Source organism: Cornus florida, unplaced genomic scaffold (assembly GCF_030987335.1).
Source record: "Cornus florida cultivar Cherokee Brave unplaced genomic scaffold, ASM3098733v1 CherokeeBrave_3.0.0_Hap2_Chr03, whole genome shotgun sequence".
NCBI lineage: Eukaryota > Viridiplantae > Streptophyta > Magnoliopsida > Cornales > Cornaceae > Cornus > Cornus florida.
The window spans coordinates 77709051-77724115 of record NW_026775573.1 but is presented as its reverse complement, the minus strand read 5'-3'; the positions used below and the strand labels follow the sequence as shown (position 1 = coordinate 77724115).

The 15065-nt window shown below is 34.4% G+C and overlaps 1 protein-coding gene across 1 annotated transcript; it reads right to left on the bottom strand.

The window, feature by feature from the left end:
- Window positions 1–1703: 1703 nt before the first annotated feature.
- LOC132300796 (uncharacterized) lies at window positions 1704–2486 on the bottom strand. Its single transcript, XM_059798031.1, has one exon. It carries the CDS (start codon window positions 2403–2405, stop codon window positions 2013–2015), a length of 393 nt encoding a protein of 130 aa, XP_059654014.1. The 5' UTR covers window positions 2406–2486; the 3' UTR covers window positions 1704–2012.
- Window positions 2487–15065: the final 12579 nt, after the last annotated feature.

Genomic DNA, 15065 nt, shown 5'->3' with positions numbered 1-15065 from the left:
CCTTAAATCTCGAAAAAGGACGCGGCCCCAAACTATCCTTTTTGGTTTCTCTTTCCTTGGTTAATTCTTCTATTGCCCCCGCTTTTCCAAAAATTGCATTTGAGTGTTTTCAAAATTTGAGGTATTTCCTTGATAATTTTGACTTCATGATGACCTCATACTGCTGATGTGGCAATCCTATCTATTGCAAAAAGTACCTTCATAGTGCAATTTTATCTGTTTTGCCCTTGGGAGTGGAGACTAGGTCAAAGTGGCTCCGGACTGGAACATTGTCAATATAATATTTGCTTATAGGGTTTTTGGATCCTCTAAATCCATTGGTGATGTTTGTTTGCCAATTTGAATTTTATTCTGAAAAGTCAAACCTTGGGGTTGATCGGTTGGTTTCTCCCATAAAGACTTGGTCAAAAGTGGGGGTAGGGCTGGAAGGTAGGCAATATTACAGTGCTTTTCTAGATTTTTGAACCTTTTGAGCACAATGGTGAGGTTTGTGGATTATGTTGACTACTGGTGTGAAAAGTCAAACTTAGGATTCGCTCGAGCCCCGCCGAGGGTTTTGATCAAAGTAGGTGATGGTGGTGGGTAGAGACTTTGAGGTGAAGTGTACCCTATGATTTTTGGGTGCTCTAGACTCAATGGTTAAGTTTGTTTGTCGACTTCACAATCGTTAGAAAGTGTGTGATGTGGTTGATTAAAGTGTTTCGTGGCATTCTGTGATGCCGTCAGTGTGATGATGAAGTCCGATGTCCAAGAAGATGAGTAGAATTTCTTTCTAAAACCGGTTGGTAAGTAAATCAGAGCCAAGAATGAGTAGAATTTCTTTGTTTTAGAGAGAGACCTGTGAACAAGGATCACAAAGAGAGCCTTTTTTTTTTTTTGCCGAATTTTGGTGTTTTGGTAATTGTCTTAATTATTAAAATGAGCAGTGTTAGGATTCTTAAATTTGGAAATTAAAATAGTCTGACAATAGTTTTCAATCAAAAGGAACAAATATTAGGGAATTTGGAATTGAACCCTTGGATTTAATTTAAGGCCCACCTGTATATAATTTTTTTTGCTCACCAATAAGCAAGACTCTATATAATTATTATATTATTATATAATTAATTTGTTAGAGAAGGAAAAAAGGCTACAAACTTTTGTTTGCATCCTCTCGGATACTTAAAAAGCAGAATGCATCTTCCATGAATTGTGATTTTTTTCCGGAATAAGTGTCCAACTACGTCACGACTGCATTCGTTTCCTCACTCCATCAAACAATCAAACAAAGCTAGTTAAAGAAGAGCATAATAAATAGACAATTGAGAGCACTAAAACAACAAATGGAACCACCATCAAACAATCAAGCAAAGCTAGTTAAAGAAAAGAATAATAAATAGACAATTGAGAGCACTAAAACAACAAATGGAACCTCCATCAAACAAACTACTCAAAAGCTGTACTTAAAATATATGAATTTTAAAAATCTTTCCTGTAACCCACTAAACCATCATACTAGAACTTCAGAAATAAAAAAGCCGCAAAGAGACGTTAATTAAATCATACCCATTTAAATTACAATAACAAAAGATGATGAATATCCAACTATTTTCCTCAATCAAAAGCACATAAGCCAATAACATAGTGATATCATCTGGACCCCTACTACACACACACATAACAATCATGATTAACAGCAGAATTAACCCAACTTTTAGATCTAATTGAACAAAATCCAGTACTTCTATTTAAAATCACACCTATTAAAGCAACCAGAAATACATAATTACAGAAATAAAAAGCTGCAAACCTAATTAAACTAGTCATACTCCCTTAATTACACTAATATCCAACCACTTATACAGTGATATTCCCACCTATATATATACACACACAAACACACACCACAATCGTATATAGCAGTACAATAAACTTAATCTTGTTCTAATAGAACCAAAACCCAGTTCTTATAATTACTTATAACTCCTATTAAACCAACACAAACACATAATTATCCAATCTTATTATGAGTATCACACAAACCAGCTGTCATGAAAGGTAGACTGGTACTGCACCAAGATCAGCAACAAGACGATGAACGCCGCCACGCCCCACGGCGAGCTTCCCTCGGACGGGCGTTTGTAGGTCCGTCGCTGCCGATCATACGGCGACGAGACGAAGAATCTCTCAGGATTCTCTATGGTTGACAACCAACGGACAGCAATCAGTATCAACACTGGTATGACAAAAAGTACCCAACCCAAGTTCTGTTCAGTGGTTTCCACAACTTCCTCATACGAGGAAAACCATTGGATGCCAAGCAAGAGAGTGATGAGTGCTAAGAGTAGGAGAACAGGGTATGGCAGGGGATTTAGAGTGAACACCTCTAGGATAGAGGAGGTTCTGCTTCTAGCGTAATAAGCCATCAGGGGTCTTTTACTTTTTCTGTGGGAGGAGGACTTGGGATAGGTTCAAGAGCGGTTGGGGAATTGATGGCCCAATCAATTTATAGAAACCTTTGGGGGATTCATTCGGTGTGGTTTTGTGTTGGGTGTTTCAGAATTTATTTTATATTAATTAATTTATTTATTTATACGGTGGATACCCAGCCAACTGGTCAAAGCCATGTCGGTACTTGATTGTTTAGTACAGAAGTTCTAATCCAGGGGTTTTTAAATTTTTTTATGCAAGTGCTGGTTTCGTCCACGGCATCATCTCAAGAATATAAACTCTTCAAATGGATTTGACAAATCTAAATATTTTTCATCCAAAACATAGGGGGTGTGTGAGTAATGCAGTGCATAACTTATTATGGTAGTTAAATTGTAAACCACGGCCTTAACGACTTTAAGGGGGGTGAGTAGGTTAGCTTGACTAAATTTTGTGATTGATTAATTATCCATAATTATTATTAATTAAAATAATCACAATCATAAAAATATAAACAGTAAAGAAAGAATCGGATCCGTATTGTTGTTGGAATAAAAAAAGATTTTTGTCAATACAAGCTGTGAAAAATTTACTATTAGTTAAAAGTAGGTTAAGTACTTGGTGATAATACATTTTATTAAGTACCTTTTACCATTAAATTACTTTTTAATTCATTTCACCTATACATCATCATCTTTCTGACGAACGTAGATTTATTGATATTTGCCTTTGTTTTTCTATACTTTGTGAAAAAATAATAAAAACCTGTAAATATTAAATAAAAATGATATAATAATAAATAGGATCGAACCACTAAGATTCTGGATATAAATTCAAAACATCAATTAAAAGGGATGAAGAAATAATTTTTTAAAACAATTTTTTGAATGTTTGAATAATGTAAATAAAATAAAACAAAACAAATAAAAATACGATTAAATAATTTTTTTTCTTTTTTTAATAATGGGAAAAGTCTCAAGAGATGAGAATCCACCATCACAGATCCATATAAACAAATTTCTTTTGTTTTTCTCAATTTTCCTTTTATAAGCAATTCACTTTATTAATCTAATTACAATTTGGAAAGATGAAGGAAATTAAACAACACTTGCTTATATAAGAGAAAATATTTTTTATTTAATCCGGTAAATCTTTAGTAAATAGAAGTAGGCATTCTCCGAATTACTATTAATTGGCAAACACGAAGAATCTTCCATCTGATTTATTTTTTATTTTTTATTTTTTTTTCAGTCAAATAACACAGAATAGAAGAATAAAAGACATGTTCTAAATAGGAAAATTAACATAAAACATGAAAGAAATTCAATTGCATGTTAACCATGTGGCTTCATCTTTCTCTCAAGATGAGAGAGGTGTTAAAGCTAGCATACTAATAAGAAAACAAAATAGAGAAATAAAAACACTTTTTATTGAATAAAAGAAAGAATTACAAAAAGATGCAAAATAATAAAACTCTAAGTCTATTCTCTCTCTCACTAACTCTGTGTATTTCACCTCATCTACATATGTCCTTATTTATAGAGTTTAGAATAGAACGATTGGGAGTGAAAAATTCTAATTACAGAAGTAAAAATAAAATAAAAATAAAAATAAAAATATATCAAACTTCTTAAAATCTTGCTGTTTTTCAATTTGGCTTGATATGTTTTCCAATTTGGCTTAATCTTTGCTAATTTGATGGAAAAACCAATTTTGAATTTGACTTTGACTGATCGTGTAATCTCACATTTTTGCTATTTTTGTTTCTTTTCTTCTCATTTCGAAACCAGCCCCTATAAAACATGAAAAGCAAGGATAAAAATATTTATTTATTAGAAAATATTAATTAATCATTTATTATTAAGTATAAAATAGCAAGTTTTGTGCACTTATCAAATTACCCTCAAACAAGCTTTTGCTAGTCCTCTAACAAATAAAGGTAAAAAGAGAAAAGTTTACAAAATTACTACTTTCACTACCTCCTAACTAAAGATGTGCCACTTTTGGAAGGTATTTTCAATTGCATTTACCATATGCAATAAGGCCTTAAACTCCTAAGTTACCCTAGTGGACGAGCTATTGCCTCGTGAGGGTTTCTAGAGATGATACCCACAAACATCCAATATTGTGCACACATTGCACTTAGCTCAATTACTTCCATCAAATCAGAAAAGATTGAATACACATTATCATCAAGTTATCTATTGTGTCAAGTATAAGAAAGATTAATATTCCCAAGCAATCCCAAACCTCCAATTATATGACTAATACTATGGTCCCCACACAAAGTTCAATTCAACATATTCCCAATAGTAATTAATCACTAGCTTCTTTTTGAAGTGAACTAGCATCCAATTATGTGTTGTACTCTTTTATCCTTATATTATACATCACAATAGCTTCAACTCATTTATTTCCGATCGAGTTCGAGCACCCAAGCCATGAATTCATTACTACACTTATGCATGCAAATTTTTCATAAATTTTTTTTTTCAAAGATCGAAAGCTATGCAATGTGACAGTCTGAATTCTTTGAACCCGGTGCGCCTGCGAGTAACCCAAAAACTAACCCGATAATGGATTCCAAAGGCGGAAGCAATAAAAGAGAATAGGTCGCTAGAGATGAATACCATCTCTAAGATGTCCAAGTGACCTTCTAAGAAGTCACGAAACTCAAAAAGTAATTGAAAACAGAAGCTAAAACTGAAACGAACCGAAAACCAAGATAGGGGTAAAATGGCCATTTTACCCTAAGAGAAGGAAATTTGACTCTTAATAAGTTAAATGAGATCAAAATAACCCAATGAGATCCTTTGGTAACCTCATATGAAGTTCTAAGGTCATTGGAAGTGAAATCCCACGAAAACCCTAACCCGGTTTGAACCAAATCCCGATAATGTTCAACCAAAATGATTATATCTCTCTATAGGAAATGAATCTAAAAATGGGATTGGTACCATTGGAAAGCTGACTCAAAATTCTCAAAATATAATTATTAAAATCCAAACTCTAAAACCTCCAATTAATTATCAACTCGGGAATCCATCTGGTGGACCCCTAATAAAAATCCCAACTGTAAAATAAAATAACTGAAGTACGATCCAAAGCTAATAAGTAAGCAGTCTTACGTAGTCGGTGGAATAGAAGTCTGTATCTACTCTGCACGACCAAGCTCTAACCCTGGAACTAACGAGCATCTGAAAAATAAAAGAGTAGGTCAGGCCCATATGCAAGTCCTGATCTACTACTATCCAAATAGGAATTCGATACGCAGATACATCTTAGAGAAACTCTACAATATCTAAAGTAGTTCATTTATGTATATATTACACACTATAGGACACTCACTAGTCCAATAGGTCTGTCTCAGCCTGAGTAGAGATACCATGGAAATCGAACATTACGTGGTCATGTGTACCTAGACTTACCAGGGAATAACACCTCTGTCCAGCTATCCATCCTAGGCGATATACGCACCCTAACCATGGTCATGAGACTCAAGCTCATACCATGGCGTTATAACATAAATATATAAAATCCGTGTCCTCCTAATACAAAATATCATCCATCTGATATAGTGGCTTGATATCTGTACAACAGTTCATCCCAGGAATCCAATTATGTCATTCAGTTATTTACTGACCTGACACTGATAGGAGTTGGACTTAAGCTCTATGGTTATTCCACACCTTAATCCATTTTAAGTAGGACTTAGTATCTGAACTAATCCACCCCTAGTATGCCACCGTCCCATACCGGTGCATATAGTCCTCCAATCCACATAATTGATAAAAATACCATTTAATTAATTTATCAACAGTTCTCCGAAACATGCATCTGTATATTTTAATACAAATATAATGACATTAGTTATTTACTCCAGAACCTAAAAATCAAGCTCCAATTATTTAAACTGCTAAAATAAACCATAGCGTTCAAATCCTCCAAAACAGTCGATAAACTGATACACTACACTGTATTAAATTCCTATTCTAATATCTAATTAACATTCTAGACTACTTATAAGGCATCCATATGCATCATTAATCTCAAATAGCAAAAATTAAAACGCATAAACCGAAGAAACAAAGCTAACAGAGACTTACAGAATTTTGTATAACAGTTTTGTTAAACAAGATTAATTATCAGTCAAGCATGCAATATAGATTGTATAAGCATTATTAAACTCCTAGAGTCCATCTAAACATGCACAGAACATAGATTCATGGAAAAGAATAGAACAGAAACTTGCCTTTGAGACTTTGAATAAAAAATCTCTAACTGTTGCCTCTATCTTCTCCGGCCACGTTGGTTGTGTTAAACAACTCTTGTTGCTCCTATTACAGTCCAGTAGCCCACACCAAACTTCCCTCCTTGATTTTGTTGTGTGAATCACCCAAGTTCACTCTCCGGTTCTCTCTCTATTTTCCCTCTGTATCTCACAGTCTCTGTTTTTACAGAACTTACGTTTATTTTTTCCTAAACCCTAAACCACCATATTGTGTATATTTATAGGTGTAAATTAATCACCCTAGTCCATGAATAATTAGACTAAGCCCTAATCCCAATCCTAGTCGGCCTATGAAACTATCTATGTTTCCCTATGGCGGCTTACCTATACATAAATTATAATCCAAAATTAACTATAACGTAAAAATGGTCAATAATTAAATCAAGTAAATAAGTTAAAATCCAATTAAGTAAAATATCATAATGAAAAACCAATTAAATAATTAAATACACTTAAACAATTAATTCCAAGTAAATAATTAAAAATAACACAATTAATTTAATTCAATCACCACAATAAAACAATTGAGCAATTAATCAAATAAAAATGCAATTAAAACATAAATTAAATACAAAAAATATCATTTTAAAATTAGGGGTATTACACCCATGGTCTCATACACACAAGTTAAAACAACATCAAAATAAGACACTTAAGTTTATAGTACTTGTCCAAAATGGGGCAAGTTAAGCTCCTAAACAAGTTAAACTTTAACAACATCAAAACTAATCAAAGCATGCTAACACTTGCATATCAAAATTATAGAAAAATATCCAAGTGAGCCAAGTCAAGCTATGGATGATGAGTATCCAAGAAAAATGTCTCCTTACTTGAAAAAGACCCAAATCAACTAGGGTGAGTAAACAAGTTACTCCGTTGGATGAAGCGCATGTGTATACTCTAAAGTTTCAACGGTTCTTTACAACGTAATATAAATCAAACACTTATGGATCATGCCTCCTAACATCTAGTCTTAATGGGTAGCTAAGGGGTCATCCTAAGCTATATATGAAATAATTTAAAAGCAATCCACAATAAGTATCACAGTTAACATTATTGGAACCTCCAATGTAAACAACTAGTAATGCATTTGAACAACTTTGGAACATCCAATGTAAAACAACAAGAAATGCCTTTGACAAGTATTGGAACATCCAATGTAAAACATCAAGAAATGCCTTTGAAAAGTATAAGAACATCCAATGTAAAACAACAAGAAATACATTTAAACAATATTGGAACATCCAATGAAAAATAATAAGCTACAACTTCTAAAGTAATGTCAACTTGTAAATGAACGCGAAATCAAAAATGTGGAAAACTTAGGAGCGGCGTCCGGTTATGAACATCATAACGCAAGACAAGTAGCTATTTAGGACTTTTAACCCATAAAAAACCACCTAAGTGCACATTATATTGTAGGGAGAACCCATACCTCCTGCACTAGGGCCTTACCCTAGCCATTTCAATAATTTCTTTGCCCCAAGTGTTTCCAAAATCAATTAAGAAGGTTATAGCTATCACATAGTGTAAAAAATGCAATTAATCAACTTCCATACACATCCAATTTTTGAAATTCACACAAGACATATCCTAAGTCCTCAAGCTATAATGGCATATACAATGTCAAGTTCACAAGGTGTATACAACAACATAATTACTAGGCTATCAATATAGGAAATTTAATCATGCTAACATGGAAATCATTAAAACCCTAACTTAACAACAACATATTCAAATATCACAACACAATCCATGACAACAATAATCTTAGAACATCATAGTAACAACAACAACAAGATACCAGATTTCAGTCTTCTACTTAAGTAAAACAACAACTATACAAGAAAATATTCACATAGAAGACTTGTATAAAATGTAACCCTAGGTTAGATATAATCAAATTTCATCTAATACAATCCTAGAACTTCAATTTACATGTATACAATGTCTATCATCAACAAAGGAAGCAAGAAACAGTAAGATCGAGTATAAACATAGGATAACCCCTACCTCACTAGAGGATTGTTCCTCTAGAATCCAAGGTAAATGAAATCAAATGAAGAAACTAAGCAAAAGTGTTCTAGAAAAAGAAGAGAGGAAGATTCTGTCTTCAAGGTGGAAGACCAAAAATCACAAGGGAAGGGGGTCGAAATTCAAAAATGGAGGCTAGGGTTTCAGGTCTTGTTAAAATGCCTCACTAGAGGATTGTTTCTCTAGAATCTAAGGCAAACGAAATCAAATGGAGAAACTATGAAAAGGTATTCTAGAGGAGGAAGAGATGAAGATTTGATCTTCAAGATGGAAGACCAAATTCCCAAGGGAAGGGGTTCGAATTTGAGAAGTGGTGGCTAGGGTTTCAAGGTTCAACAAATGTGGTAAGTGAGGAAGATAACATTTCACACCCTTTTCCACTAACCAAATGGCTTTGATAGCCAAACACACCATACCAACAGTACCTCTCTCACACACACCCACATCCACCCTCCACTTGTCACTAATCTAGGCCTCCTTACTAAGCTTAATCCAAGCCTTACACATGTCACCAATCTAGGCTTCCAAGTGTATCCAATGGTAAGTCAACAAATGGGCCAATGGGAGAGTGCTACTTGTCACTCTTTTTCCCAAATTGCAACTTAGTCCCACCATAAAATATCTCAAAGAATAATTGCACAAAAGTCCCTAAGGCAAAATATCTCAAAAACTTAATTACGCAAAATACCTCAAAAAAAAAAAAATGTTTCCGAAGAAACTATGCATCCATACCTCTAGAAATTATAAATAAATGAGCATGTTTTTCAGTGAAATTAAATCATGCACGAACTGTAAAAGATAATATAATGCAATGCACATGGTGCCGAAAATCAGTTCCGAACACCGAAGCCTACCTACCTCGGGGGCAAAAAAACCCTAAGGCAACGCGAAAAAAGAATAAATCAAATAATTAAATAAATAATAAAAAAATGAATGACGGAAAATCAAAAAAGGAAAAAGAAGACATGGTCTTCACATGCAATGTTTAAGTCCCTTAAGCGTTCTAGATGACCCATGTAGCGAGCTTTAGGCTAATGACTCCTAACCAGACAATTTTAGGACATTAGGTGTAAAGACACCCCAAAGAGCTTATTAACTCAAATCAACTAGGCTTCGAACATAAACTATCATTACCAACACTTTCATTTTTTTCATAAGCCCCCACTTTTTGACGCAAACACTCACTGCTTACTTAGGCAAGAGGCCTGGTTACTTTGTGAAAAGCATTAACTAATCATGCATATTCCTTATCATCATTCCAAGGACATCCACTTTCCAAGGTCTATTAACTTATATCCAACACATGTAATATATAACACAACGTTAGGCCTATACCTCACAAAAAGATACTAATGTGCATATGTGAGAAGTGAAGTACACTAGAGACTAATTATCACTAACAACAATCAAACTGGATAATGATGTGGACCATACCAAAACATGAATTAAAGATTCAAAAATACCCAAAAATACCAATCCCCAATCATACATTAATAATGATTCACCCAAATTTGACATGACATGCAATTCAACTTGTAATTTTCATAAAAGCAAAATCATTGCCCCCACCGCCAAACAAAAGAGAACACTCTCCCCGTATTGGCACCAAAGAATAGGGAAACTAAATGGATAAGTATAGGTGGAGACATATAGGAAAACATTGGAACATATTACCTCAATTGTTTTGGTGTGGAAGTATAATTTATTACAATGGGCAAAAAAGTAGCTTGTGCTCGAGCACAATACTTTGTGCTTGAGCACTGTTACTTGGATTTTAGAAAAACACCCCGTTTCTTCTCCATTCTTCTTCGTCTTCATCATCTTCTCTATTCTGAAGCTCTTTCTCTCTCCCAGGGTTCTCTCTCTCTCACGAATCCATCCTTTCCAAGCTGGTAACTCTCTTCTCACCTTCCTCAATTTCATTATTCTATCACCTTCCCTCTTCATTCTATATATATATATACACACATATATACATATATATATATATATATATATATATCTACATTTTTTGTACCCCTCCACCCAACCCATCTTTCATCATCTATTTTTCAATTTTATTGCCCTTAATCTTCTCTAACATCATCCATTATCTAATATGCACAGAGAAAAGCCAATTCAACCTAGGGTTTGAAGAACAAAAAATTGGGGGCTTTTGAATTGGGGTAAAAATTACAGAAATGGTTGGGTTGCATTTCTGATTGGGAGTGTTTGGATGTGTGCTAAAGCTTGGTGAGCAGTTTAGCGTTGTGTTGGGTGGTGTTTATTTTTAGTAGAAGGTGTGAGGGCTGGCATTGGTGTGTCTTTCGTGTGATTGGTGCATTGTGTTCTTATTATTGCAGTGGAGTACGATTTGGATTGTCACTGGGTCCTGATGTGGTGTAAACGTTATCAATTATAAATACCACTAGCAATAGCATAAGTGTTGTTTGTCTATTTTACCACTCGCAATAGAACGAATCCTTGTAGGATAGCACTATCTAGAGAGGGTCAAACCCACAGGGTGATGAGTATTTATATTCGGTTTTTAATTAATCTTTATGGTTTACAGGTAATTGGTGAAATTGTTTGATTGATTGTCACGATCAAAAACTAAAATTAAACTAAAATTAAGCTAAATTAAACTAAGTTATCAGAGTGAGAAAAGTCTTAGGGCTTTAACTTCACCACAACCTTCATACTATGGTTAATTGTTTCAACTCTGGGGTTTTAACAAGTTATGTTTTAAATGAATTGAACTCAATAACATTCATTCAATTCAGGTTTAAAAGAAAGACGTTTTATAAAATTCAGTTAACTATAACCTATCTGCGGTTAGCATGGACTATCCACCTACCTATTCTAACTACTTTGCAAATAATCCATCTTTCCTAAGCATAGACTATGAAAACATTCTTTTATAAAAATGTTAGAACACCATTATATGACCTCTATTCTTATGTCCGGCAAGGCTCCGCCAGATACCGTCTAATAAGATTGGTTGAGACTAGAGAACAAACAGTTATATCTAAGATAAGGTAATAACAATTTATAATATAGTTAAAGCATTAAATCCAATTGAGTTGTCTCAATTGCTCATAGTCATATAATAAAAAACATAATATACATTAAAATAATCCCAGAGTTAAGAATAATCAAACCATAATACTAGATTGGGTTACAACAGTGCCCTAAGAGAGGAATTAGCTACTCATGATTATGCCGGATGTCATCTGTGTTGGAGTCGTCTCTATCGTCATAGACGACACTTCTCTTCTCAGGATCTTCACCTTCTAAGGTAGTGGAAACCCTAAAAGCCGCCACCACAGTATCAGCCTTCAAAATAATACGAGAAAAAGGGACCTCTTCTATCATGGCTTGTGCCTTCTTTTATAGAAGAAAATAAAGGCTTGGTGGGCTTTTAGGTCTTCTGGCCCATCTAGAATGAGATACGGCTTGAAAAGAGAACATTCCCATTACTTAAATCTGACATGTCATGGAAGGCTCGCGCTTTAGGAACAAAGGCTCGAGCTTTTAAGGTTCAGGCTCGAGCTTTAAGGTTCAGGCTCGAGCTTCTTTGAATTGGTGTTCGATCTTCACTTTGACATTTAGCCAAATTTCTTCAACTATTTTTCAAAGTGTCTTTTTCTTCAACATTTAGAATATTCTTGGGTTTCATCACTTTTAACATTACTCGATCCAAGCTTCAGGGGCTCGAGCACTAGGTACTTGGCTCGAGCTTTAGGTACTCAAGGCTCGAGCTTTGGGTAATGGTGCTTAATCCTTGAGGTTAGGCACGAGGTCTGGGAGCTTGGAAATCAACTCTTCAAATTCTGACGCCTTGTGCTCAAGCTTGAGTGTCAAAGCTCGAGCACCCTTGGTTAAGCTTGAGCACCCTTAGTTGGGGCTCAAGCTCAAAGGTACAAGGCTCGAGCTTTAATGCCTTATTGACTTTTCTTGTTTGACTTGTAAGGCTCGAGCCTCAAACCTTGGGCTCGAGCTTTAGATTCTGAATTCCTCTAAAGTTCACCATTTAAGGTCTCGGCTTGCTCTGAATGATTGGCAATGACTCTGTAAGCTTCGATATCATCATAAAGTCCCAGTTTTAACCGTTTCTCTGAGAGGGTACCTATAAACACACATTAAACATAGATCAGTCTAATAATGGATAGAAGTATCACTTTAGGTCTTAACTTACGTATATTTAGAGGCTCGAAATATATAATATTCAGCACTTATCAACAAGTTCTTATAGAAAATGAATATGTATATCGATTCATAAATATTGCTAGCTTATGGCAATCAAGATTATAAGATTACTTCCGAGTTTAATTGAAAATTGTTTGATTGAATGGGTTGCTTGTCACTTGTATAAAATTGAAATTAATGCTTAAAAGAACAGAATTTAAATTAAATGTAAAGAGATAGTATGAGTTAAGGCTAGGAAAATGACTTCACCACAACCCTTGTAACTATGGCACATTGTAATTATATATGGGGAAAAATTAGATTTTTGCATAACTATAACTCATGTGGTAAAAACATACAATGAATCCATCAAGAAGAAAAAATGCATACATAATCTAGAACTAAGCATAACCCATCTTCAATAGGTATGGACCATCTAATAACTATGCTAATCTAATGTGTAACATAGTCCGTCTTCTCTAGGTATGGCCTATCAAAACCCTAACATTGCATATCATGAATACCATTGCATAACTTACATACTTATTGTCACTATAAGCATGTTTAAAAGTTTAAATCAAAATGAAGCATTTTCTAAGACAAGAAAAAAAAATATTTCCTGAATGTGATAATTTATAAAAAGAAAAATGAACATTACAAGATCATAAGGAGGCATTCCTCCTTTTACAGCACAGGACTAGAATAAGCCCACTTCTAGTAGATGCTAAACAAAATCAAATAAGAAAACCTCATCATCAAATACTAAAAATAATTAACAAATCTTCAAGCTTAATGTTGAGATATGCAAGCACATCCCAAACTATGAAGCCCATTTTCTAAGAAAAGATGAACATTTCATTAAGAATGAATGTATATATGAAGCCCATTTACAAAAGCATTACAATATATATCACAAAGTTATACAACTTGCAATGCTAAAATCAGAAATTCCCCAAAGAAAAACTACAATTTAAACCATAATTACTCGGATTGGGTTACATCATTCCTCTAGGAAGGGATTAGCCTCTCATGGTCAAGCTTGCAACCTTAAACGTTGCTGAAGAAAGCCCTAATTCGAACTCCATCTCTGCCCACTTTTTCACATCTGCAATATTTCTCTCTGTAGGTTTTAAAACCACAAAAACTGATCTCCAACCTTCAAGGCCCTTTCCCCCCTTGATCCCCTATCTCTAAGGCTTCGAAAACAAGTCAAAATACTCCTAATTTCGTGCTATATCTTTTTCAAAAGAAGATCCATAAATCCCCTTAATTTATGGAGAAAGACTGATGTTTTAAAAAAATTACGAATTCCAATCTGCATATGTTATACCTGTAGCAGCTTTCTCTATCGATAGCAGTTTGTCATGGCATCCCTCTACGCGTACATGGCTGGCACCTTGCTACCTGTAGCAGTTTTGTGCTACTGGTAGCACTTTTGCTTGGCTACTGGAATTTGATCAAGGCTAAATTTGGATAAGGCATTGGTTCTACTACCGATAGCAGGTTTTGTGCTTGAGACCTGCTACAAGTAGCAGGTCTTCTTCATGGGCTAAATTAGCTATTTTTAATGATTTTAAGCTTGGCCTGATGAATTCAACCCTCTTCATCATTGTAATGCTAAATGTATCCACGGTCTCTTGGGCCATCTTTTGTTGGAATTCGTTGACATTAAAGCCCAGAATGATTGTGCTCTTCAAAAACCCGTAATTTCTTGCTTTTATTCACTTTTGAGGAAAAATCCTAAAAATAGACACAGTACAAAAATGCCTAAAAAGTAAACATTATTAATACAAAAATAGACTAAGACATGCAATTAAGGGAGCTTGAATATGAAATATTTGGCGTTTGTCACACCCCAAACTTACATTTTGCTAATCCCTTAGCAAAACAAAAATGAAACAACTCATCTTTAGTGGGAATGATGATTGCATTTAGCATATGCATCAAGCCTTTTAAACCCCTAGGCATCCCTAGAGGATGAGTGAAGTCTGGTGAGGGTTTAACAGAGATGCTACCCATAAACATTAACAAAACTGGTGCATGAAGATACATTAAGCTCATTCTTAATCTTGGAATATAGGAAATATTGGAGAGAGAGTTATTGTAAAGACTACATCAAGTATATGAAGTAATGATATCTATAAACAATTTTAAACTTTCAGCA